This window comes from Amphiprion ocellaris, chromosome 6 (assembly GCF_022539595.1).
Source record: "Amphiprion ocellaris isolate individual 3 ecotype Okinawa chromosome 6, ASM2253959v1, whole genome shotgun sequence".
NCBI lineage: Eukaryota > Metazoa > Chordata > Actinopteri > Pomacentridae > Amphiprion > Amphiprion ocellaris.
In genome coordinates, this window is record NC_072771.1 from 24,772,998 (window position 1) to 24,797,964 (window position 24,967).

The 24,967-nt window shown below is 40.7% G+C and overlaps 1 protein-coding gene across 2 annotated transcripts in view; it reads left to right on the plus strand.

The window, feature by feature from the left end:
• The first annotated feature begins 303 nt into the window (after positions 1 to 303).
• LOC111588550 (coronin-1C-A) overlaps positions 304 to 24,967 on the plus strand; it is a 35,908-nt gene continuing 11,244 nt past the window's right edge. The window contains exons 1-2 of one of the 2 annotated variants that reach the window (XM_035943226.2): positions 304 to 2,059; positions 14,972 to 15,168. In XM_035943226.2, coding sequence (XP_035799119.2) covers positions 358 to 2,059; positions 14,972 to 15,168 — 1,899 coding nt within the window. In that variant the 5' untranslated portion in view covers positions 304 to 357. Of the gene's footprint in view, positions 2,060 to 3,320; positions 3,448 to 14,971; positions 15,169 to 24,967 lie in introns of those variants that run through there. The other variant, XM_023298988.3, reaches the window with a different exon arrangement.

Sequence of the window (24,967 nt, forward strand, 5' to 3'; positions counted from 1 at the left end):
AGTCAAGCAGGTGATGTCATGGAGGGAGCAAACACATGTGAGGAGGAAGCTGGCAACACTGGCGAAAAGTCAGGGGAGCCGAACTCTCAGCATCTGGATGGGAGCCCCAGCAAGGAGCCAACTACACCTTCTGGTGAGAAGCACATAAATTTGTGTGAGAGTCCTTCTGCTGCAAGGGAGGTGAGACAGGGAGGGGCTGCAGGAAAGGAGGGAGGAGGAGGAGGTGGAGGCAGCAATGCTCCACCGGTTCCACATGAGACGGACAAGAACCACCAGAGTGCTTCGAGAAATAAGGAAAGTGCAAGAGCACACGAGCCGCTGAATCAAACCAAGCCAGAGGAAAAGAAGACTGGGCTGATGCTTCAAGCCTCCTCAAAGACCAAGATGGAGAATCAGGTTGAGGAAACTTTCCCAAAGGAGGAGAACCTAGCTGAAAACTCAGATGTCTCTGTGATGTTGAAGAACAGCAAATGTGGAGCTCATGCAGAAAGTAAGTCGCTGCTTGTCCTGAAAGAAGCCGTGATTGCTGAAGTTGGGAATAAGGATATTGAGCTTTGTGCAGAAACAGTGGGCTGTTTGAGTGAGAGGAAGGAACCGCCTCCAGCTCAACACCAACATCCTTTGAAAAACAGCCTGCAGAAAGAGTCTTTATTAGACATGAGTGATACCATTCACTCCAAAAGTAAAAGACCTCCAAAAGAGAGAGTGGAGAATAATACAAAAGAAGAAACGCTAACATATGGGCCAATGCCAGTTTTGAATGATTCCTCTTCAGCAAGGTTTACTGACACTGATGACCAAGGAGATCCAGAAGTGGACACAAGCGAAAAAAATGCAAATCAAACCACGTCCGATGATTCAGCATCAAATCCAGTCTTAGACAATGAGCCCAGCTCTATTTTGGAGAAGCTCCTGAAGAGAAACAAAGTAAATGCAACCTTGTCTCTTTCTAAAATAAAGGAGGTCGACACTGGCAACAAGGAAGCCATAGATGTTCCTGTGAAGAAGGGTACAAAGAGGATCCTTGACAGCACAACAACAGAGATATCCAGTGACCGGACTGATCAGTCAGAACATGACAAGAAGGAGACTTTACCCTCCTCTGCAGATTCTAAAAACAAGCAACCACAATCAAACCTTGCAAAGACAGATAGGCGCAGTAAGGACCAGGACATGAAGCATACAGCCACTGCTTCCAGTGCGACCTCAGATTCACTTTGCTCTCAGACGGGAGTGACTGGGGACACTATGTGTGACAGCTCACTCACAAAATCACATAATTCCAAAGCTGAGAACATAAACTCAACAGATGCTTCAGTCAAGGAGGACACAGAGATGAAGCCAAATAAAGGCCCCTCTAACAGTGTGCACTCTGACAAGTTACAATCAGCTGTTTCACATGAAACAACATCATGTGATGTGAGTCGTGTGATCTCTGAGGAATCTGCACCTTCTGATCCAAAGCCTCCAACTACAAAAAGTGATGGGAAGATCGCTGACTCAGGCCATTGTCTCACTGCTGAGGAGACAGACAGCAGTAAAGTAAAAACACCGCCACAGAATGAGGATGACAGGGAGAGTAAAACTGATTCACAGCTATCTGGTTCTGAGAAGGCAGATGCTCAGTCGGCAAAGAAAAAGAAAGTCAAAGAGTCCCCTAAGGATGCTGCTGCACCAGCTGTGGATGCTGGCTCTGTTGTGGCCGCAGGTGGGACAGTTACCTCAGACGAAGGCCGAAAGGTCTCAGTCAGCGTGAAGCAGGATCTTGGTGTGACACTTAACTCGGAAACCGACAAGAAACCTGGCAAAGAGAGAGATGACACTGTCTCAATGAGAGACAAATCCCAGAGCTCTCCCAAATCTAGGCCTGTCTCAGAACTCATAAAGGAGACAATTCAGCTGCATGAAAAGCTGCAGCAACAGGACCGGCCCAAACCAGTTGAAGTCAAGTGTGATGAGCAGGGTCAGTCTGTGAAGGTGGCACAGATGAAGGCAGCCTTTGACTCACCTCAGAAAACTCCAGACAAGGCAGTCGAGAGGAAGCCATCGATGAGAAAAGGTAAGGGCATCGAAATCTAGCTTTCTGCATTGTATACAGCAGTGTGAAAAAATTTAGGACTACAACCAGGATGCTCAGCATTGCTTCAAGAACAATGCTGTAAATTGTATGGGGTCATTGGGGTCATTTTCAAGGTGCAGAAGGAGTTTGGTATTGATCGGACACCCTGATGGTCTAACTTGACTAATAGGAACTGAAACAGCTAAAGTGCTTACAGTAGTGTATGCACAACAGAATCAAATAAATAGGTGTTGCACGTTCTAGAGAACACACTGGGAATAACTGATCAATGAGTCATGTGGTAATAAAAAATATAATTAACTAACGAAATCTGCTATCCTGGAACTTGAGCCCTTACTGTTGGGCTGCCAGAGTCACCACAAACACTTGCATCAACCCTAATCTACAAGACTGAAGGAGAATCAAGAAAACATAGACTGGATGATGGACTACAGCTGTTTTCTGCTGTCAGAAGCCTGCCTCACTGCAGTTTGTGAAATATCGCCATCTCGTGGTGCTGTATTACACCTGGGGTACATTGTGTCCTAAGGAGAATTGAAATACATTTTTATTGTTAGAAAATGTTTTTTAGGACAGCAATCCTGTGTTGGCATGTGCTATTGTTTTGTCATTTATATCACAGTTCATATTCATGGACATGAGGAACAGCCTGTCTGAGGAATCCAAGTGGAATCAAGTTACTCTCATCTAGAGTCACTGAGGTATATGCACTTATGTGTATATCTGATACATGCAGTATACATCATTTTATCCCCACTCACAATTGGGCATACATAAATGAAGCTACACTATTACCCTTCTGTCACTTAACCTTGATTTATATGTATCATGTTATGCATCCTTTTCGTTCTTTAGGTTGCCCCTAAATACTGTCAAATTATTCAGTAAGGTGCATTTGTTAACCTCTCCAGAACACAACTACATGTATCTGATCAATTGATAAATAAATACCAAATGGTGCTTTTCTAAAGGATATTACTGCAGAACAATAGCAAAAATATATTAACCATATAGTAAACAGATGAAACTGACCACAAAGCATTCAAATGCTATAAAGCCACTATAAAAAACACAATTAATTGTAATTTTCGAGAACAGGGAACCTGAAGAAAGGAGGTGTGAATTCTTTTCCCTTTATGCAAAAGGTGGCTCTGATTAGCTGCTAGAACTGTCCGTCAAACGCGGCTCATCTAACCAGGACTCGCCAAACCAAGTCATGGGGCGGGGCTTGTGAGGGGAGAAGGGAGAGAGCTCACAGAGCGGGTTGTGTCAGCGCAGCAGCGGCTCCGGCAGAGGGAGGAAACAATTGGGATACGTTGTGTTATATCATTCGACTTTCGGGAATACTTTAATTTTCCTCTCTGAAGGTAGGTTAAAGATTGTGTAAATTATAAAGAATCTTTTTTGTTTATTTGTTTTTTTTTCTAACCTCAAATTGGTCGCAGCGATTTTCGTTTATCCACCAAACTACAGCAGCCCAGACAGGAAAGTGCATGCGCTAGCTAAAATGAATCGGGATAGTCTGTATAATGAGAACAGTTTTTTAAGCTAGCGCTAGCCTTCCACGGCAGTTAACTTACAGTGTAAAAAAAAAAAAAAGTTTAGCACCAGTAAACCGAAGAAATTGTTGCGAGCAAAGCTTTTTTACGTTCTTTTTTGGTGTTGGGTGGGTTTCGTGGCTAATTCTCGAGGTGAAATGTGGTGTTGTACGTTATTGAGCGGGGTGGGGTAGCTAACCATAGTGCGGCAGGAAAACTTATCTCCGAGACGATAGATCCACATAGACGGAGGGTGCAGGCTGCACAACCGCGCCCTGGCCCCTGGCACTCTCCACCGGCCTTAATATAGTCTCCTCCAGCTGAACAACAGGCTCCAAATGCAATAATTTTCACGAATTAACTCTTTCATTTGCACAGAATAAAATGCCCCCCTTTGATTTTGATCTAATATCCGCAGTTGTGTTAAAATATATCCCCAGTGTTCATCCAGATGCAAGGTCCAGATTTGACCCACTAACACACTGGTATGGAAGATAAATGAAAAAGGGTCATAGTATAGAAGTGGTCGCTGCTTCCATGCTGCACCTCCTAGTTGCACAGACCACTGCGAGCTCCACCAGCTCTGCCTGTCTGGTCATAACACGTGGAGAATTGCTAGTGTGAAAATATGCAGAAATGTTATGGTGTAGGGGCTGTCAATGAGGGCAGACGTAGAAATATCATGCAGCTGCACCTTATTGGCTTGTAAATGGAGTCCATACATTCACACCATAAAACAGACAAGGGTTTGGTTTAACAATGTGGTCAACTCAAATAAAGAGAGGTTACATCATTAACTAGTATGTTCTTCTTGCATTCAAAGTCACTTTATTGCCTACATATTTTAATTAAACTTTTCAAAACTGGACCACATATGTTTTAATTAAAATGGGTGTGCACATTAATGAGCGGTTGGACAGTGACACATAATACTCCAGTGTTTCCTAAGTAGGGCATCAAGTGGAGATCATTTTCTTTTCCTTCTTTATGCAGTCTATTAAAAGCCTGTGCATATTCTGTTAACAGTTACATCCTTCCTACTTGGCAGTCATAAATACTTTCTGCAATCAAGCACTAGTGGCTGGATGACACCCCAAACAGTCTTTTGTGTAACCCCTCTGTCGGTACGCCACCACATGCTCATATGCTTGATCACGACAATAGGGTACTTTGATTTGTAATGGCTGTGGTTTGTGTGCCACAAGGGCAGGATGACTTACATATTTGGCCCATGTCTTGAACTAGGTTACTTAGCTCTTATGTGTAATTAGCTGTGGGATTGACGGAGTTTCCCTCAGCAAGTTTTCCTCTGGGTTTGCAAAGCAGGTGAAGGCTGACGGAGCGACCCCAGGGTCAGCAGTCCTCCAGCTGTGTTTAGACTTGTTAACTGTTTCAGACACATCAACCTCTGCTTGTTGTGCTGCAGTACAAGGTCTTCAGATGTGCGTAGCCTGCTTCCCTAATGCTGTGCTGAGAGAGGAAGTGGGTCAGGAAGCAGAGGGAAACTAAGCATAAGATGTGAGGGAGTGTTAGTTCCTATCAACTGCGGCACGGCACTTGTGTGTAGGCTTCGGTGAACTCTCAAGTACATCTTTGGCATTTTGAGTCATACGAACATGAAACAGTAGCCAACATATCCACAACATTTAATTCATCAGTGCTGATCAAAGTCTCTAAATCCAGCTGTTCCCTGCTGGCTGTCTAGAGTCGTTCAAGTTTCCTGAAATTGTTTAGCAGGGGTTCAGGCTTGCTTTGTGAACTTAAAGCATCTCAGTAGTAGATTGAGAGCTCTCCTTTTACACCCACTCTATTGGAATAATCAGCATCTTGTGGAAAGAAGATAAATGTTTGGTAAACAGCTTGGCTTCTGAATCTTAATTGATCTCAAAAATTGCATTCTTCTGTCATGCCTGACATACCTCAGTTTGTGCCCAATCCTGTCTGTGCAAGATGTTATCTCAATCCCCACTTTCTCCCAGGTGACTTTCTGCCAGAAAAAAAAGAGAAGGAAAGAAAGATTTTGGATTTACAGTTTACAGTAAATGTACAGTTTGTTATGTGATTCTCCAGACAAGATGGCTGATAGTTTTTTCTAAAGCACAGGTGGGAAGAAACATCTCATTAACCCATCACCTGCTTAGTATATTAGTGTTTGTTTGTGTGGATAAGCCTGGTAGATGAAGAGGATCACATGCCTAAATCTGTGCTGCTTCAGACATGCAACCTATTGACTGTGGACGTTTTTATTTTTGTATTAAAAGGCTACTATACCAAAAATCGAGACAGCAAACCAGTATTTTTAATTTAATAAACCATCATTTTGTGGCGTTTGTCAAATACATACTGTGAATGCTGCCTGTTTAAATGTCCATGTGCTTCTTCTAAACTAAATATAATTTCTCTCTCTTGTATTTGAGTCATAGAGTTTTTGAAGTTATTGTTTTGTTTTTCCTGCTTGGAAATTTCATCACTGATGAAGCTAAGCTCTCTCTCCTGTTATTTAGACCTTCCTTTTGTAATTCTCTAATGCTTTGTAGCTTAGTAATTCCAGCAGGTGCACAAAGACTAACACTATTGCTTCCACTGGTCTTTCCCACCACACATCTGACAACATCTGCTGAAATGGAGCAGTGGTTTGTGCATTACTCATTGGGGGAGGGTGAAGTAGCCGATCAGGAAGAGGAAAGGACATGCTTTGTACTCAGTGGAGTGTTTTTAGATTTGAGCTGTAAGCAGATTTTGGCTCTCTTCTTCTTTTCTTTAGATCTGTTGTGTGGATTGTCTTATTGGAACAGTGCTAGCGAGAAACCGAGGCAGATGTTATATGTTAAATTTGAATGGCTGCAGATACAAATGTAGCCCTACACACAAACACCAATAAAAACTTGAGCTTTTCCTGTTGTGAGTGATTTTATAGGACTTTAAAGAGGTCCCTGTTAAACCTTGACTTGTAAGTAGGATAAGAACTTTGGGATTTAGTCTTTTAAGTCTTATAGTGCAGAAAGTGATAAGACGCGGGAAGGGAGGGGGTTATGCTGCAGTACAGTTTAAGGCATGGTCAGTGTCACATGAAACATACAGACGTTTTCTGACAAGTTTATGTGTCCTATGTCTGATTTTAAGTGATTTTCCTGTTTTGGATTGCAGAAGTTGGAACTCCTGGTGTTGAAATGCTTTCATCTGTAAATATCCGAGACAAAATGAGCAATTTGATTAAATCTGGTTATTGTTTCTATTCCTAGTCTAGTGCTGAGCTGAACTTTAAGCCACATTGCTCTTGTGTCTGCAAATCTCATCAATTTCTCAACAAAGTATAAAAGAATACAATAGCATTCCTTGAAACACTGGTGCGTAATGTGTTGTGCTGGAGTACCATTTAAATTGATGGGAGCGCAGATCGCATGGTCACTCGGGGTTGCAGAGAGGTGAAAAAACAGCACCTTATCTCATTGTTGCAAAAATCGCTGGAATGTAGCTGGAATCTGATTACAATAGTGGTCCGTGGCCTTGGTTACAGGAAGGGGATTTAGGTGGCGTCTCATGCGGTCTTGGTGACAAAAGGCAAAAGGCAGCCAGTGTGTGGAGAGCACTGAGGCGACATCACTGGTGTGTGTAGTGGGGGGCGAGTGGTGGCATGAGCAGCAAAGTGTGGGAAAGAAAAGTCTGTGACCATTACTGACTGTTATGTCTAAAGTTACAATGTGAAACTTTATGGCAATATAATGCCAATAGAGTGGAATATGCATACACTTCTCACATGCCACATATCCCCAGACTGCATGCATATCATCTTCCCATTCGTTGAACAGATGTATCTTATATGCATGGCCAGCTGAGACCTGGGCTGTGACTACCAGGACAGTGCTGGCAGCCATGTTAATGGGAAGCCAGCAACAGCAACAGCAACAACTGTGATGAAAAGAACTAACAAAGGAGCTGCAAAACTAGACATGTAGCAGACACGACTTGTTCAGGAAAATGGTTGAGCTTTGCTTTTGTGAGCTTTATGCATGCCAGTGACCTCAGACTGCATACCATTGTCGAGCTAAAGGTTCCAGAGGCAGTTGTTTGGTTGTGATGAACTTCCCAAATGACAGCAGATGAACACGGGAAGTGTTATTGCAGCAGCCACTGTGTTTGTATCATGTTTGTATTATTTCACATTTTGAAGCATTCTGTTAACCAATTTTTCTGAAAGTCAATTGTTTTGGTCAGGATGAAATAGCAACGTTTCTTTGTTGGTGTTTTGGGAGGGTTTATTGTTTACTAAATTCTTGGTTGGATGTGTCGTCCCTGGCTGCACCTTGAGGTTGTGGCAACACTAGTGTACTTTATCTGCCTATTCAAGCTCAGTGTAACAGTTATATTTTCTGTCTATTACAATGACTACCCTTTTTGAGCTTACAGCCTCAAAGGAGAACAATTTATTAGATATTTATACAGGGTATGTTTGTTGACAAAAGCTCATGCAATGGTAATGGAGATATTTTTATGTGCACACTGGATAGTAGTTCGCAGCATACAGCAGTTTTCTGAAATAACTGTTGTGGAGACGGTTTAGGCTTTGTCATAATTCTGCTCTAATTCTGCAGCCCCTCCCTCTCCCACATCAGCTCATCCTGATTTGTGGCTGGGATTTTCATGTTATGTCACATCTTCCTCACCAAGCTCACTATGAAATCTAGCATCATGGACAGTTCTGTATCCCAACAGCAAGGTTTTAACAAGATATCAAGGCTGTCTGTAGGTTTTTTACTGACACATCTTTGGATTTCACTGAAAGATAATAGGCAATAACTTTTAATATAGGTTATCTGCAATGGCAGATAACCAACCTAACCTTGCCTGTGTTTAGTGTTATAGCTAAGTATTAAGTCAATCTCATATTTGTCCAGAGTTTTCTCTTAGGACTAAAGCCCAAGTTTAGTCTTCTGATAAGTTCTTGCCGCTAAGTCTTTACTTTTGGAGTGGGACAATAATATAATATATAATAAAATTACTGTGCGTGAGCCCTGTCAATGAGAAACCAGTTTGAGTACAAATAGCTGTTGACAGATTGGGGCAGCTTGTGTTTTAATTGGACTCTGTGAACTTAACTGATTGTGGCAGGGATAGGCAGCATGATGAAGCCATAAATGTACATGTTTATGCACATGCTCCAAAGTTTTTACACAGCTGCTTTGCGAAGAAGGACTATCCCAGATGTATGGACTTCTGATGACTCAGTAGCACAGAGTGAAAGGAGACATTCTGTTGAACAGCGATAACCTTCAAGGGCTTCATTGATCTTAGTGTACAGCAACTGAGGTTCATCTTTGACCAAGTTAGAGAAAAGATGTTTGTTCTTCCTGTATCAATAAATGTTAAAGAATGGATTTGTGCCACACTGGCGAAACATGACCCCTCACTAAGCTTTCCTTTTGCTCCCGTTTCCGTTCTGTAGCTGTTTTGCAGTCTTATGTCAGAACAAAACAATTTCCCCTTGGTTTAATGGAAGGCAGCAGTCTGTAAGTTGTGACTGTGAGGTTGAGATGAGAGGGAAACCCTCCACGCTTTAGCACAGTGAGCTCAACAGCATACATACAGGGCCTAAATTCTTTCATTATCACTGCCTTTTTCATTGTACTCCACAGTTCTGAAGTGTAGGATTGTCTATTGTTGGATACTAGTCACACACGACTTCACTGCCATTCAGTTCCTTAACATAATTGTCAGATGTGAATGGATTTGAGGAATCCAGATCAGGATGCTTAAAAACCGTGTCACCCTGGTGCCATTCGTGTTGGTCATTTCCTCAGGCTGTAGGGTCCTCCTTCTGTCTCTGCATATCAGGGTCAGCTCTGCTGGCTCAGGAGGCAATAAGGTACATGCCTCTCTTTTCATGTGATTTGCCCAACAGATACTGGAGGTCTTTTTTGCTTGAATTAGGACTGGATCAGTGAACTGTAAACCTCAGGAGAGTTTCACTGAGTAGGCATAGCATTCCCCCAAGGAGTGTGTCTATATCTCTGGTGTACATCTGAGGCTGTCAGGACAATGCCTCAACACAGCGCTGCTGACTTTGTTACATGCAGATGTCATGATCATATCATTTGCAGCAGTGTTTAATTAAGCCCTTGAAGTTTCTTGTTGTTATAAATCTGACTGTTGTAAGTGTACATTTTAGCATGTATGATCCGCTGGATGAGGAAAGCCTAGTGCTCTAATGGGTTCTCATTACATTTTGAGAATGTCTGTTTCCTATTAATTTCTGTGATTTCTTTGGTTAGCGGCACATAACTCTGATGGGACAACTCTTCTGTTAGCACCTTAGCTTGGTCGGGCTGCCAGTTTGCTTATGAAATCAAACATCCTGCGTTAGGCATCATGCTTGTCAATGCATGTTGCACATTCCAGGATTGTGCAGTTTTACACATTACTGACATTAACTGCATTTCCATCCACTTGGTCTTGTGTTAATTTTTAGCTTGCATAGAAATCTACTAAGTTGAAGTGCAGAGAATTTGAATATTAGTTGAAATAATGCAGAAAAGGTTTTATGCATAGTTGTTAGTTGCTGTCTTTAATTGGTACATCAAAATGCAACGGAAACATACCTGGTGAATAAATCATAACAAAGAATGTCACTTATTTAGCACTTAAGCTGTCATCCATATGAGATAAAAAAAAAATCAGATCAGACATCAAAATTATGCAACATAAATTCCATATTCTCATCAAGTTTGACAGCTCCACTTTAAATTACGCCATCTAATTGCATTCTCTTATTCTGCCTTGGTTTCATGGTTGCAGACTGAGTCAGTGCCGCTATTAATTATAGATCAACAAGTAAAGACTTAACTTATCAACATTTCCCCGAAATGTTTTATGAGTTGGATTTTAGTGCCAGTCCAGTACGGTAATTGTTTTATGTGCAGGTGTGGTGTTTCAGACCTAAATGAAGATGTTTCTTGGTCTAAAGTGTGTCAGTGGGAATGGCTGTTGAATGTAATTATAGTAAGAAATGGTGCGATCTTCCTGAAGAAAATTGTTAGGACACGTCACCACCACACAGCGTGGCTTCACCTAGATCCAGTGTTACATAATCTGCTGCAACCCCACCCAGTCTACTCTGACCTGCAGCATGTACAGTGATACAGCCCAGCCCTCTTCAAAAGGTTTCATCTGTACTGTGTTAAATCAGTCTGGTCACATTTGACTAACCACTGGCAGTGTAAAATCATTTTTCAGGACTAGTTGGAGAGATTGGTTGTTACAACAGTAGCATATGATACAACACATTTCCTGCTGTTTGGAATGCTGATGATAGTGTGACTAAACATCTTTTGTTTTCGTCTTCCAAACCTGTACTTCATGTGGTTAACCTGCAGGTATGTCCTTCAGGTTTTCAAAATAGAAAACAACAAATTTAATCTAATTGTCCACTGTATATAATTTAGATGATGAATAGGCAGTCATGCTTCGTTTTATATCTACAGTGCTTGAAGTAATTTTTCAGGTCCAGTAGTTGAGAGGCAGCACATCAGTGCTCAATTAAAACTCCACATACAGCTGTGCTTGTTCTTAATGTCTTCTGCGCTTCTTCAGATTTTCTGATTGGTCCAGTTTCCAGCTGCTTAGCGCAGTCTACTGTCAGTGGATGTTAAACTTTGTTGCGAAATCTGATGTTTCACTAGGTGAGGAGTAATTGTAGTGTGGGGATATAATGTAGTTGTTTGCATATTGACTTAATGCATAACCTTTGAAGACATTGGTTTATACTTCTGATATTGTATAATTTCTTTTTAAAAATTTTTTACCTGGGTTTCTTTCCCGTGTATTTTCATGCAGCACCCAGTAAATCATGTTTTTTTTTTTTTTTGGGGGGGGGGGTCTCTTGCAGTTGAAGTTTAAAGTTACTGTCCACTTACCTGTTAGAGACTGGGACAAGCATAATTCCTGGCATTAGGAGTGACACACCATAGCACAACAGTCATTAGACCTCATCAAAGAAGCAGGCTGGTGGGGAGGAGGAATTGTAAGCTACTTGACCCCAGAGGTCAGCATTGATCATAAGCAGGCAAGAGAACTGACTAGCCAGCCATTCTTCATTACATATGGCATGTTGACCCACTGTCACATCCAGTTAATATATAAAGTCAAACTGTTACTTAAGAGCTTTCTTAAAAGTGCACTTATTAGTTTGTGCTTCATTCGTCATTCAGACCGACATAGTAACTCCTCTTGACCACAACTAGAGGCCTGTCTTAGGTGACCTGGCTTTGCTATCAGTTCTGGAAATAAATTTAGTGATAGTGATGTTTAAATGTAAAGTAAGTAGCTGAAAATAGTGGGGGAGTGATGTAAGGAAAAAGAGGGAGCAAAGGACTGATTGATTCATTCTTCAATATATTCTTCTATTTAACAAGGCTTTAGTTGCATTGGTTTAATTCACCAGCAGACTATACATCAGCATATTGTGTAGAGGGAAATGTACAGATTTAATGAATTATGTTTATGATTAAATTTAAAACCTCTACTGCACACACCAAAAAATCTGTGATCCTTAAGCCTTGTCTAAACACCTGCTGTGTACTCTTTGTTCACTCCAACATTCATACCATATCCTGACCCTAGGGCAGTCACGCCATCACATCTAATTTGTCTAATGCATACGGTCACAGACACTGTTCTTCTACACTCAGAAATGTGTTTTGGTGAGTCTAACTTCTCTTGGATGTTTGACATTCACTGTTCAGAATGATGTCTGTTCAGAGCTTGACACCAGAGGACTGTTTTTAAATTCATCCTCTGAATGTACCTGCAAGCAGGATTTGTGACTCACAGCTACTCTGGAAGCCAATCGTGGTCCAACACACACAAGTGTAATGTGGAAACCTGAAGCCTGCATTTTACATTGCACAAACACTGAAAATTGCTTTCCAGTGATGTGAGATAAATGTGTTATCCAGTAATGAAACTTTGAAATGAAAAAAAAAAATACTGCTTTTTTAATGGGAAAACATGACAGGTAAGACATGTTTTTACATAATCTCTTCAGACATGCCAGGAGGGGATCTTTAAAGTTGCCGCCTTGTGTATACATACAGCACGTAACTGACAGTGTGCATAGGTTGCCTTCTATGTCAGTGGGACACTTACATAAGAGGAACGGCTTAAAAATCACCATGTATGTCATGTAAATGTTCACCTTCAAGGAAAAGAATCACAGTCTGCTAAAAGGCTTCAAACTTGCAAAATATTTTGACTCCCTCACTAGACAAGTAGCTGATTTAGGTGTCTGTTCACATGTAGCTTCTACTCCAACCAGGATATGTGATATGCTTATATAGCTATAAAGGTAAGCAAACAAGCTTCACCCCTCACAACAAAGTTTTCCGTGTTGAGTGTTGCCCCAGACTACCATCGCATTACTATAAGAAACAATAACTCTCCCCTTCAGTTTTCACATAGATGAAAATTAATTGTGAGTGATTAGATAAAGTTTGTCAGCGTTGACAAAATGCGAGTTCTTGGCTGCCGGTGATGTGTTGTTTTAAACATTGTTAGAGTATCCATTTCTTGCCATCAAAATGAATTTAGTGTTTGTTTTTTAATAGTAATGTGTCTACCAGGATTTCCAGAGACTGTTTATTATTGGAAGTCAGTCGGTTGCTTGTAGTTTGCATTTTCTGGAGTAATGAATTCGCTTTTCTTGACAAATGCACTCTTCATCCAGATGAATGTAGGCAGGATTTAGAAATTTTCAGACTCCTCAAAGTCCAAGATTAACACTTGAGATTAACAGTTTCTAATTTGAGCAAATGTGTCTCTTCAGCCTACTGTTGGGGTTTGGAGTTAGCATGTAGCAGCATTTGTACGCTGTCATGCACTCATGACATTTTACATTAAGAGTTGGACCGTCGGACATTCCCACATCCCAGTAGGACAAACTTCCTGCTTGTGTTGCGATACTTGTCCTGCCGGAAATATGCCACACATGCGTTTCTCTCTCACACTCATTCTTTCCCTTTTGCTCTATCTCACTGTCTCGCTCTTTTTTTGCACACACACACACACACACACAATGGAAAACCACCTTCAAAACATGTCCCACATCCTGTGCTGTACTTTAGTCATGGTGATTCAGGCTTTGAAACTGTTCCCATGTGCTATATCGAAAAATTTAAAAAAAAATTTGAGGAGCCTGACAAAGCCAAAACCACTTTAGAGCTTTTCCCTATCTATAGGTTCTAGGTGAGGTTGGGCCTGGTTCTTATTGTTTATCTGACCTTGGCTAGTTTTCTGTTATCTTTGGAAGTGGTCTGTTGTTGTATGCGGAGCAGTGGGACTTGAAGCTTTTGAATGAGCATGTTTTTTTAAAGCGCTCCTGTCTGCCAGCAGATTGTTGTCCTGGTGAAGATTTTAGCTGAACCAGCCACAGTCTGTTTTTGTTTGCTTAGAGTATGTCCTATTTTTCTTTGGAAGTGGCTCTTTGGAAGTGTGCCACAGACAAATGCCACCAGTATTTTGGATGTTAAATATTGGGAACAATGAAAGATGGAAAAAAAACAGCAACTAGGAAGTAAAAAGAGTTTGAAGTCTCATCAGGCACATCTGATTTTTTTGTTCCACTTCTATAGATGAGTACCTTATTGAAGGTACTCACCAGAAAATATTGGATAATGCACTATAATAAGAGTTGCTAACTGTGTGATCATTGTAACTCAACACGATTGCTTTGTGAACACAGGCATGAGGAGAGCTCATATTGCAGTGCTAATAAAAATAACTTTTGTTTGATGACTTCTTTTGCTGCAAGTTGTTTCAATGATTTACATGGAATTGAAAAAATAAGTGAAGTAAAATGTCAACAGTTCTGTCACTAAGTCACAGGGCTTTCCTTAAAGAATGAAACATAATACTTCACTGTAGCCTCATCAAACCCTTTCCAAAATAGGATACGCTGATATTCAGAGTCTGCAACATCAACTGCGACATGTGTCTTCCTTAAAATTGCCAGCACCGTGATGCCCAGAAATTCCCAGAAAGACCCTTGGAGTAGTAAGTAGTAATGGATTGTTTCAAAACACCCTCAAAGTGAGAGAAGCAAACACATCTGCAAGGGGAATGTGTTTTGGAAAAAGCCTCACATGTTCTCAGTCTGCTCAAACAGATTTGCAGAAGTTTGTGGGTGGTATGCCTTGTGCTCTCAACTCCTTCACTAGTTCAAGTAGTCTGTGTTGGTTCATGTTGCAGTCCACTTGTTTTCTTGTTACTGTTTGAATTTGTACATCTTTATATCACAGCAACTATCTTTAAATCAGTTTGCTAATTAACTTACGATAAATCTCCCTTTTTGCACTTTCTACAGATATGAAACGAGTTGTACGGCAGAGCAAATTCCGTCACGTCTTTGGCCAGGTGGTGAAGAATGACCAATGCTACGATGATATCCGGGTTTCAAGGGTCACATGGGACAGCGCCTTCTGTGCAGTCAATCCCAAGTTTGTTGCCATAATTATTGAGGCCAGCGGTGGTGGAGCTTTCCTCGTTCTCCCTCTTCACAAGGTAAGTTTGTGTTGTGTTGTGTTGTGTCAGTTATGCCACAGTGCCATAAGAACTGTGTTTGGACACTATCAGACCTGGACACTAGGACAAATAGATGGAAGGAACTAGATGTGTGAGAGTGCTTGCATTTACTGCTTCTTTGGAATACTTAAGTATACTCAGATCATATTTGGATTGAAATAAATGTAGACATAAAGCTTAAGTTGATATCTTGATTCATCTCTATTGTTTGTAACAGGATATTTCCTAGGTTTTGTGTACAGCAAATACATATTTGCATTGAAGACAATACCTCTGAAAACAACTGCTGATTGTTCATGTCAGTGTACTTTGGGATTAATATTTACCAGCCAGCTGCTGCTTCACACACCGGTGTGTGTACAACAGAAACTACTCTAAAGCCCCGGAGCGAACAGTCTCCTGATCCTTGCCTCCATATAAGGACTCACTCCACTGATTTACTCATGGGTTGGGCAAGACAATATTTGATTGGCTGTAAACAACTCGTTAGCTGGGTGAATACTGTACATCACTCCTTTTTGTTTTACCCCTGCTGTCATAATTTGGTTAATTAAAATGTAATAGAGGTCAGACTGAATGTAAGAACAGGCTCTTGCATGTCCCCTTGAGAGCCGTTGGGTGTCATTATGGTTGATAGTGGTGAATTGCCAGTTGCTTGTGTTTCTGTTTGCCAGCTCCAAGCAATGGCCAAGTGGCAGGTCCTGACGCTGTGAGTGACATAAGCACTGCAATGCTGTTGACAGATCTGCCCTGGGTCTGTAATTAGTGTACACCAGTACACTACCATGTCATATGAGAAGTCTCTGGCACCGCGGACCGGATCCTTAGGCCTGTCATCACACAGCTTACACCTCTCAGCACCTCATTCAATACAGAGCTTGTACTGGAGGTGGCCCACGAGCTCGACTGGTTTCACGCTCCTCCTGCCCTGCTCTCTGTGCTTGTGTTTGAGTGAGCTGCCCTCTGCATGCCACGTCCCAGTGCATTGAACAAAGTCAACTTTCACTGCTGGATTAAAGAGTGAGGTCTTTATGTGCATAAAAAACCTCAGGCAATTTCCTCTAGTGAGACATCAATAAAAGCTCTCTTGAATTTTAGATCTTCCCACATTTAAGAAGGCATGCTTGACAAACTAGTCCTTCAGCTAGAGTATATTCCTCATTTCAACAGTCCATGCATTGTGACGCTGGAGGTGAAAGGGGAATACCGTGTTATTTAAGATTTAGAGTGTTGTGTATGTATGTTATGACTGTGAATAGTTTGACCAGCATGCATTGCCACCAAACCAGTTTTACAGCTTACAGCGTAATGGAGGAAATCAGTTGTTGGGACATAGAATCAACATTAAAATTAGATCTTAAAACAAAGGGCATTATCTTTTTACATTATGTGTTTTTTTTCTTTTAACAGCTATTTTTAACCTTATTCACCATGCTATTCTCAAAAGATTTTTTTTCTGACAAAGCAAGTCCATCTGGAACTCTCAGTATAGCCTCAGCTGGCAATGCAGGTCTCAAAAGTGGGACAAGTCTGTTCTTGCAAATGGTATGACTAGACTGCAGTGCAGTGGATCAGTATTACTGGGTTGATTGAAAAGATTATGTTGTTGCCTCTTAATTACACATTGGTTTGACTAATATTTAAGGACAGCAGCCTGCTTTTCCATGGATTGTATTTCTGTCATTTATGAATTTTTGTCAGACACAGCTCTGCTTTATGGATAAAACTGTGCCTGATGGATGGCTGTTAAAAATGTTTTGGTCTCATTTCACTTTTGTTGCAAGGGGGCACGTCCCCTCATGTCCCCATCCACCCACCCTTCCCATCCCTAATGTGAGGGTGCATCTGTCCGGCTAACCCATCTGCCTGTGCTGTGCTGCTCCCAGTCTCTGTGGGCAGCCAGCTGCTCAGGGCCTTTGTCTTACGCTTACTCCCAGCACAGCCCTTTGTCATTACCGCACTTTGGTTGGAGGGGGAGGCAGAAGTGTGATGATGCTCCTTCCCCCTTCACAATTTAGCCATATGTAGCTGTGTACTGTCTTTGTTATAATGAAAAACATCTTACTCAGTCTCCTTATGTCTTCAGATGTTGACACTTTTTTAAGAATTTGAGAGCATCACCTAGAATTCAGAGGTTGAAGTTGTGGATCTGTGACCTGACCTGAGGTCTGAGCTGCATTTTGAGGAGTCGACTGATGGGGTGGCTCTTTGTGTGACTCACTAGGATGTGGGTTAGTGCAGCAGGCTGCCCTGACTCAGCACAGCCATGACTATTGTTGCTTCCTCCTGTCAGAACACAGGGATTTATATAGAGAGGATCAGATGTCCAGCTCAACACGTCATTCCCTTCCCTCATGCTTTCAATCTCACCCTTTCTCATTCATAGCTGGATGCTTGCTAATTTATTCCCTGATTTCCATATGAAGGAAGTTGTGGGACTGAATGCAGCAGCTAGCAAGTGTTTGGTGAAAATATCCTGACAAGTCCTCTCTGTCTGCTCAGCATAAGAGAAGGGGAGGTATCAGGGAATTATTGCTATTGTTTGAATTATATCCTTTTACTTGAAATCTCCTCCTTTGATTTATCTAGGCATGTCAGTGTTTAAAAAAATCAGTGCCGTCTACACTGTTTTAGCAATCAGCACCTGCATTTTCCAAGCAGTGTTCAATGCTGAAACAGTACAGAAAGGATGATCAATTGTGGAATGTTTGTTTGACTTGGATTCGATTCCTCAATGCACCATTCATCCAGTGCTCAGCCTTTGCTGTTAGTAATCCCTGGGTGTGTGCATAGTGACACATTATTTCTGTTCTATCTCTTATGCTACAGTTTTGCTGCTAACTAAGCTGCACTCTGTCTCTCCGTGCAGAAATACACTGAGTGTGCATGAAATCTAGGGTCTTTCCCTGCACTTTGGTCAGTTTGTGTTCCAAGACCTCTATACTGCTCAGTTGAATCTGCCTTTGCCACTTCTGCCGCTCAGTCCTGCTGACTGCAGATTTTACCATATATGGTCATTCACTGCTCCCTGCCTGACAGCCTTCCAAGACCATTTCCTCCCTGCCCTGCCATTGGCTGCTTCATGCAGTGTCAGTACACATGTGAATTCTGGGATAGGCTGAAATATGAAGAGCGGCCAGGATGAGAGAATTGGGTTGAAGTCAAACGTTGTTTCTGTCACAGACTCACTCACTGTAACCAAGTGCCATATTTAAATATTTATAGTAATGTGATAATCAGTATGACTCCTACATTACTGAAAAATATGCTGTGCTAAAACTGTGAGCTCCAGATTTTTATTTTAGTAGCATTACAGCAAAACTATGGCATTTTAAAAAATTAAATGGTGGTGAAATTCCATTGAGGCTGTTTGATTCATTGAACATGTGCTGCAAAAGTGCATTGATTTCAAAAACAATCTACAGGTGTACACAAATGTATCAATCTGTCTACCATATGTTCCAAGATCTTTGTAGAAATATTTTTTTCATTCATATTCTGTCTGTTTTCACTTTATTTTGTCTTTGGCCACAGGTACTTGACTGTATTAAAGCATGCTTTAGGGAGACAGTAGGAAGATGTGGAGACACTGCAGACGCAGACCATCCCTCACAGGATATACTATGTTTATTTAGAACTGTCTCATCAAAGACATGACAGAGCTTACTGATTTTCATTACAGGTTTTTCTCTTGGTGCATCAAAGTGCTTGTGCAGACCTAATCACTATGGCCCTAGACATACTGGAAACACCGTTTACTCTCTCGCCGGCCATCAGCAACCACAAGCCAACTAATCGTGCCATTAGACTATGAGTAAACACATTTTTTTGTGCAGTGGCCTGTTAGCAAGTATCTTGTGCTGCAGGAGCACATGGGTACTGATGACTGATTTGCCCCAGAATTTTAGCCTCCTCAAATGCTTCCAAACTGGCATAGAACAACCAATTTCAAATGTTTTCAGTAACAGTAGACTTACCTCAGATTCTGTCTGTAATTATTAGATTAAAGATTGTTTCACCAGTCATGTAACAGCACGGTACTGTACTACAGTATATATACACTACACGACTTTGCAGGTATATTTGCTTTATCTCTTCAGTTATATATAGCTCAGGTTTACAATCAGTTTCTAGTGTTTTGCAATCTATTGTTTCTGCCCTATCATTAAGAGGTTGTAAATCTGAAGAAACGGTTCCGGGTGTGACAGCACTGCTGCTGCTACCCGCTCAGCTGTTTGTCTCAACCATACAGATGTAGAGACTTGTTAAAGTGGAAATTTCCATGGAGCTCTGAGCAGCACTGGACAGCATGCACGGAAGACCCTTTAGTGGTGTGCATGTGTGAATCACATGTTGGGCTTCAAGGAAAGGAAGTGTGCAGGCCTCTTGTGTGAATGAAAAGAATGTCTTTCTTGCCTTGAGGGAATGTTGTACATACATTTTTTTTGTGTTTCAGTGTTGTACTTTGTGTCTGTCACCCTGTGATTCACTCTCATTTTCTGCAGTCTTACTTGTTGCTATGCAACTGGTTGTTTTCTAGGTCCGAGACATTCCTCCCAAAGGATTCAAATGTCTGTAGCGTAGTTATGGACATGTTAGGTATTCAACTGTTTACCGTAGCCGCTTGCTGTTGGTGTGGGTGTATTTTGCTGGTGCAGTTTCTTGTTCTGGACAAAATGATGCTCACATATACCTGTAGGCTGGTTGCCTTGGAGATGATTTTCTTGCCTGGCTGGTTGAGTCTGTTCAGACCCTTATTTTTTTTTAGCAGTGTTGTATATATTGTTATACACAGTCATAAAACGCTGGTCACTTGTCTGCTAAGATGTAAGATCTCGGTAGATCTTGCCAGCCTTGTGTCTGATCACAAGAACTGAAGATCTTCTCTAGTGGACAATTTACAGCACAAGTCAAAGTGTATGCCAGATTGAACTTGCTAAATAATATTTTATTTTAAATGTTTTCAGTCAGTAGCAATAAATTGATTCCTAAATTTAGTTTAATTAGAATGAGAATTGATATAATTTTAATGGCTGTAGTGAGCTACAATCTGATAGTTATATTGTCTATACAGCACAAACTTGTTATATCAGCTTGATATAGCACATGAATGTTTTTTCTTCACTGCACAGATGTGTAACTACCTACTGCCAAACAACTATTTGTTTTGTAAATATCTGTAAGACAAAATGATGCTAAAGTTTTATTGTGTGCTGAGTTTCAAACTGATAGAAAGAGAAGTATTCACAAGTAACTGCCAGTTATGTTGGTCGCTTGTGATGATGGAAGGCTATGCCTAATATTCAATACCAGCAAGGTATTTTAGAGATGTTTATCCTTCAGGTAAAACTGTAAATTAAACTCAAAACAAATGGAGGTGAAAAACTCAGTTGTCTATTTAGTTCTTTCTTACCTGTTTAGATATAATTTCATTTCATTAGCAACTGCAAGGATATGATTTATTTACTTGTGACCATTTAACCTTAATACACTCTTTATTATCAGAAACTCATAAGACACTCACACTAATGAAGTCACATTTGACTGTGCCTAGGACTCAGGTTAATGTCTGATTCTAGTTTAGTTTTTTAACCAAATATTCAAACATGTAGAAAAATCCTTAGGTTTTGAGTGTTTTAGTTGTTGCAGAGGCTGAACTCTGAAGACTGGATTCTGTTCAGACTATGGTTTATTCGGAGGCACAATAATGCTCCTAATTGTGACTAGTGTGTGACCTCGCTCGCAGACTTGTCATCCCATTATGATTGATTACTGAGATTCATCAGCCTGTATCTACTTCTGCTGAGGAGATGCTTATGGTTGGCTGATGACATTATGGTATTTTTTGGATAAAATGTCTCATTTAACATGTACACATACTTTTCCTGAGGGACAGAGTTAAGAATGCAGCAAGACACAGGTGATCCCACAGCAGAAAGTTGACTAAAACCTTTTGTCCAGCTTGTCTTTTGTAAATTTAAAATGCTTACAAATATTGTGATCCCATGACATGCAAACTGCATAATTTCCTTTTCTTGGTTTTCAGAGGGTTTAGGTGCTGCCTCAGTTTCAGTGTGTGGTTTTGGTTTTAGGGATTTCAAATCATTAACACAATGGAATGAAATGGAAATCTTACATATCTTTAAATTTGTTTAACGTTGTCTTTGACTGTTGTCCTTACCGTGTCTGTGAAAGAAAGCTGGCAACATTTATTGTACTTGTTGTCAAAGGTCAAAGGTGTAGTTACCTTGTGTACATAGGAAGAATAAGCATAGTGTGTCACCAGTGTTCACTTGAGAAGTAATACTGGGTGATCTGTACAGTTTCTGCTTGTTGGTGTTAGTGTTTATTTTAGTCAATAGCTAAACTAACCTGTTCTCTAACTGTAACTCTAGATTAGGACAAGTAGTGCAATATAGGCTGAGCTTTCTTCTTCAGAAAGGTTGCCTTCCAGGTAACCTGTGTGTGACGTAGGCCCTCGTTACATTCTGCTGTGTGTGTGTGTGAGAGCGAGAAGGATTGTTATCAGTATGTTGCCACTCTGAAATACATGCTGGCTGAAGTGGTCAAGTTACTGTAATCAGCCATAAGGTGTCCTGATAGGTCCAAGTTTCAGTCTAACAATTATTCAATTTCCAGGAAAGGAAGTTACAGTAAAGTTGCATGCACAGGTTAAAGTAAAGATGCTTGAGCCCTTTCAGACATGGACTATGTTACATCACTGCTGTCGTCAGTCTGGTAAAGTGATGGCATGCTGTCATTCAGACACTCCTCTGTTAATGTTCTTCATGGCTTCATCGCACATACCAATGACAGTGAGTCAGAGCCACAATATGCATGCAGCATATTTTCATTCACATGAGAGTGGACAGTACATGAAATGGTGTATATTACATAATAAAGCATTAAATCAAAACTAATTGAAAGCTTTCACAATAGCTTCATTTATTTATGGTTATTATTAAATTACTAACGTAAATTGCTTCACACCACTCAGAATACTTTGCCTATCCGTTAATGTGACAGCATGCAGGTAAGACTTGTGCCTTATTGAAACTGATACAGAAATTTCACTAGGCCTGACCTAATAAGTTTGCTTTTGCAAATCTTCCTGAAAGGTAACCAGGGTGCTGATTAGGACATGAAGCCCACCTGTTTAGACAGCATCAGAGTAACTGAAAGCAGTGAATGTCTGAAAGGGACTTTTACCTAAAATCAAAAGTCTCATTATCACAGTCTGGTGCCACGACTTTTAAAAGGAAACACTAGTAGCTCATTGAAACTGTGGTATCTTTGAAAATTTGAACACATATCACACACAAATCACATAAACCAGACAGTGATTGCTGACTCACAGGTCATTCCTGCAGCCAGCTAACCTTTACGTTTCAAGCCACTTTTATATATAGATTTTTAAATTATATGTGTATTTGTTGAATCAGTACATTGAACTCTCACTGCTGCTTGTCAACCATATTATGAAAATGTAACCATCATTTGTGTGTCATATTATCATGTCTTGATGTAGGTTTGTTGTGTTTGCTCTTCAGACCCTGAAATTCCCAATTGTGCATATCAGACACAGACACGATTAACAGCTCAAAGGGTGCTGTATTTGACACCCCAGCGGCTCTCTTGCTCTCATTAGTCATACCCATACCAGAGCTGCCTGGGGCCGAGGTGTGGAATGTGAAGAACGCCGGCTCTCTTGTCGGACTGTCGGCCTTTCCTGCCTTGCCTGGGATGATCAGTAGGTTGAGCTCCAGAGCTTAGCTAGTGTTTCTGGGACTTTACAGCTCATTTCTACAAGTCAAGCTTAACAGCTACAATTAATTCATAAAGTAGAGAATAATCTTTGTAACCTGTGCTGATAACGGAAATGGAATGACAGAAAATTGTGGAAATTGTGGACTGTAACTAATGTAAGAAGTCATGTATGAATCTTTCCAGCATGTTTAAACTGATGTAAATATTGATGTGTGAACTTATAGCTCTTATAGGCGGTTTTGAGATCTGTTGCACTGCTGTGTACGTCCCTTTAAACCGCAGCGTTTCATCAAGTGTTTGTGCATACTATGACACACACCCTTAGAGATCAAGTTGCATTGAAGCGCACAGTTTGTGTTTGTGTACGGCACAATTTGATGTTGAAATGGTATTAACTATTTTACATAGCAACTTTGTTTGGACAAAGTTAATATTGTTTTTTGTGGGTGTGCAAAATGTTGAACTTTACTGAATATAATGCATAATGCATATGTTGTGAAAATAGTGTGTAGTCAGACTTAGTTTATGCTGTTTCTGTTGCAACACCTGGTCATCAGTCCATGTCCTTCCTGCTTTACATCCTGTTCCTACTGCTTTGGGGAAATCATGTTCAGGAATACTTAAGCTGTATTATACATTTGTATGTGATGGAAATAATATGCACAGATATCATGTCTGACTGTTATTGCCAATTATGTGCAATTTAGTAAATGAAAGAATATAGACTCGGCTACACATGAGAAGTCGCTCGTCTCATAATGGTGTTATCAGATCCCTATTGACATCAGTGTCAAAATCTGCTTTCTGTACAGTCTGCTTGAGGGTCGTTTTCAGGGTGTGTTCAGTCGTCAGGGTGAGGTTTTGTTGTGATCTTGTGATTTTCGCATACTACCGTCCACACACACACGGTTCACTCTCACATACTCTGGACTTTGATCACTTAGCTTGGACTTGGAGTATGTGTCACACCCAGCTCTGTGACGGAGTCAGGTGACTGCATGGTTACAGGCCTGATATTTTCATAAAGAACAGACTCACTTAATGTCTGTTTGCATATTTGTATGTACAACCACTGCAGGACTCCACTGACCTGTTAAGCTTACACATCAGTCCAGACATCTGAAATATGAATCATCATCACTTAGCAGCAGCAGGCTTGAAGTACCCTCTGCTAGGGTTTGTTAACAGATGCAAGGAAATGTCTGAAAACAGGAATGCATAAGCAATATTCAACCACTCATATCCTAGACTGGACTGTGCTGCAAAGGGTCAGACCTCCATCCTCTTATTATGTTATTGCTTTCTTTGATTATTTATTGGAGTCACTGGTCAGAAATGTGTTCATCAACCAGTGGTTTAGTTGAAGCTTACATTAAACAGTTGATGTGAACAATATCTGTTTGATATAGATCTGGAGAAATTAGTTTGTTGACTCATTTTTAAAAAATGCATAGAAAATTAACATAGTTTGTTGTGCTACATACAAGAAATTGCACTAAAAGACTATGTATACTTACAGTACTTTTGCTTTACATATTTCTCTCTATGATAATTACATTAAATAATTTTGGCCACAAAAGCCATAATGTACGAGTTGGACTGCACTTAGTCTGTTTGAACTTCAAGACTGTCACTTGACTCTCACTAGTGGTCTTCACTCTTGTAACCTCATAGTAAGCTTGCTACCTCACTTCACCAGTGTGCTGCAAATTAAACTGTAGTATGGTTTGTTCGTTGGCATCCACACCAGGTGGAGGAGCTGCAAGGTGGAGTGTTAGAAGGCACAATTCACATCCATAAAGTGGGAAAAATATGATTCAGAGGCCCCTAAAGAAACACAAATAATGTTTTAACATTCACTCACAGGCAAGAGTGCATTTGGGGTGTCCATAAAATGTGCAATGGCAACATGCTCACTATGCACTAATCATTGTCATTGTACTTTTATGACTGCCAAATTTATATTGAGCTCAGTGTCATTGTAAATTCACTAATAATACTGTATGACTAT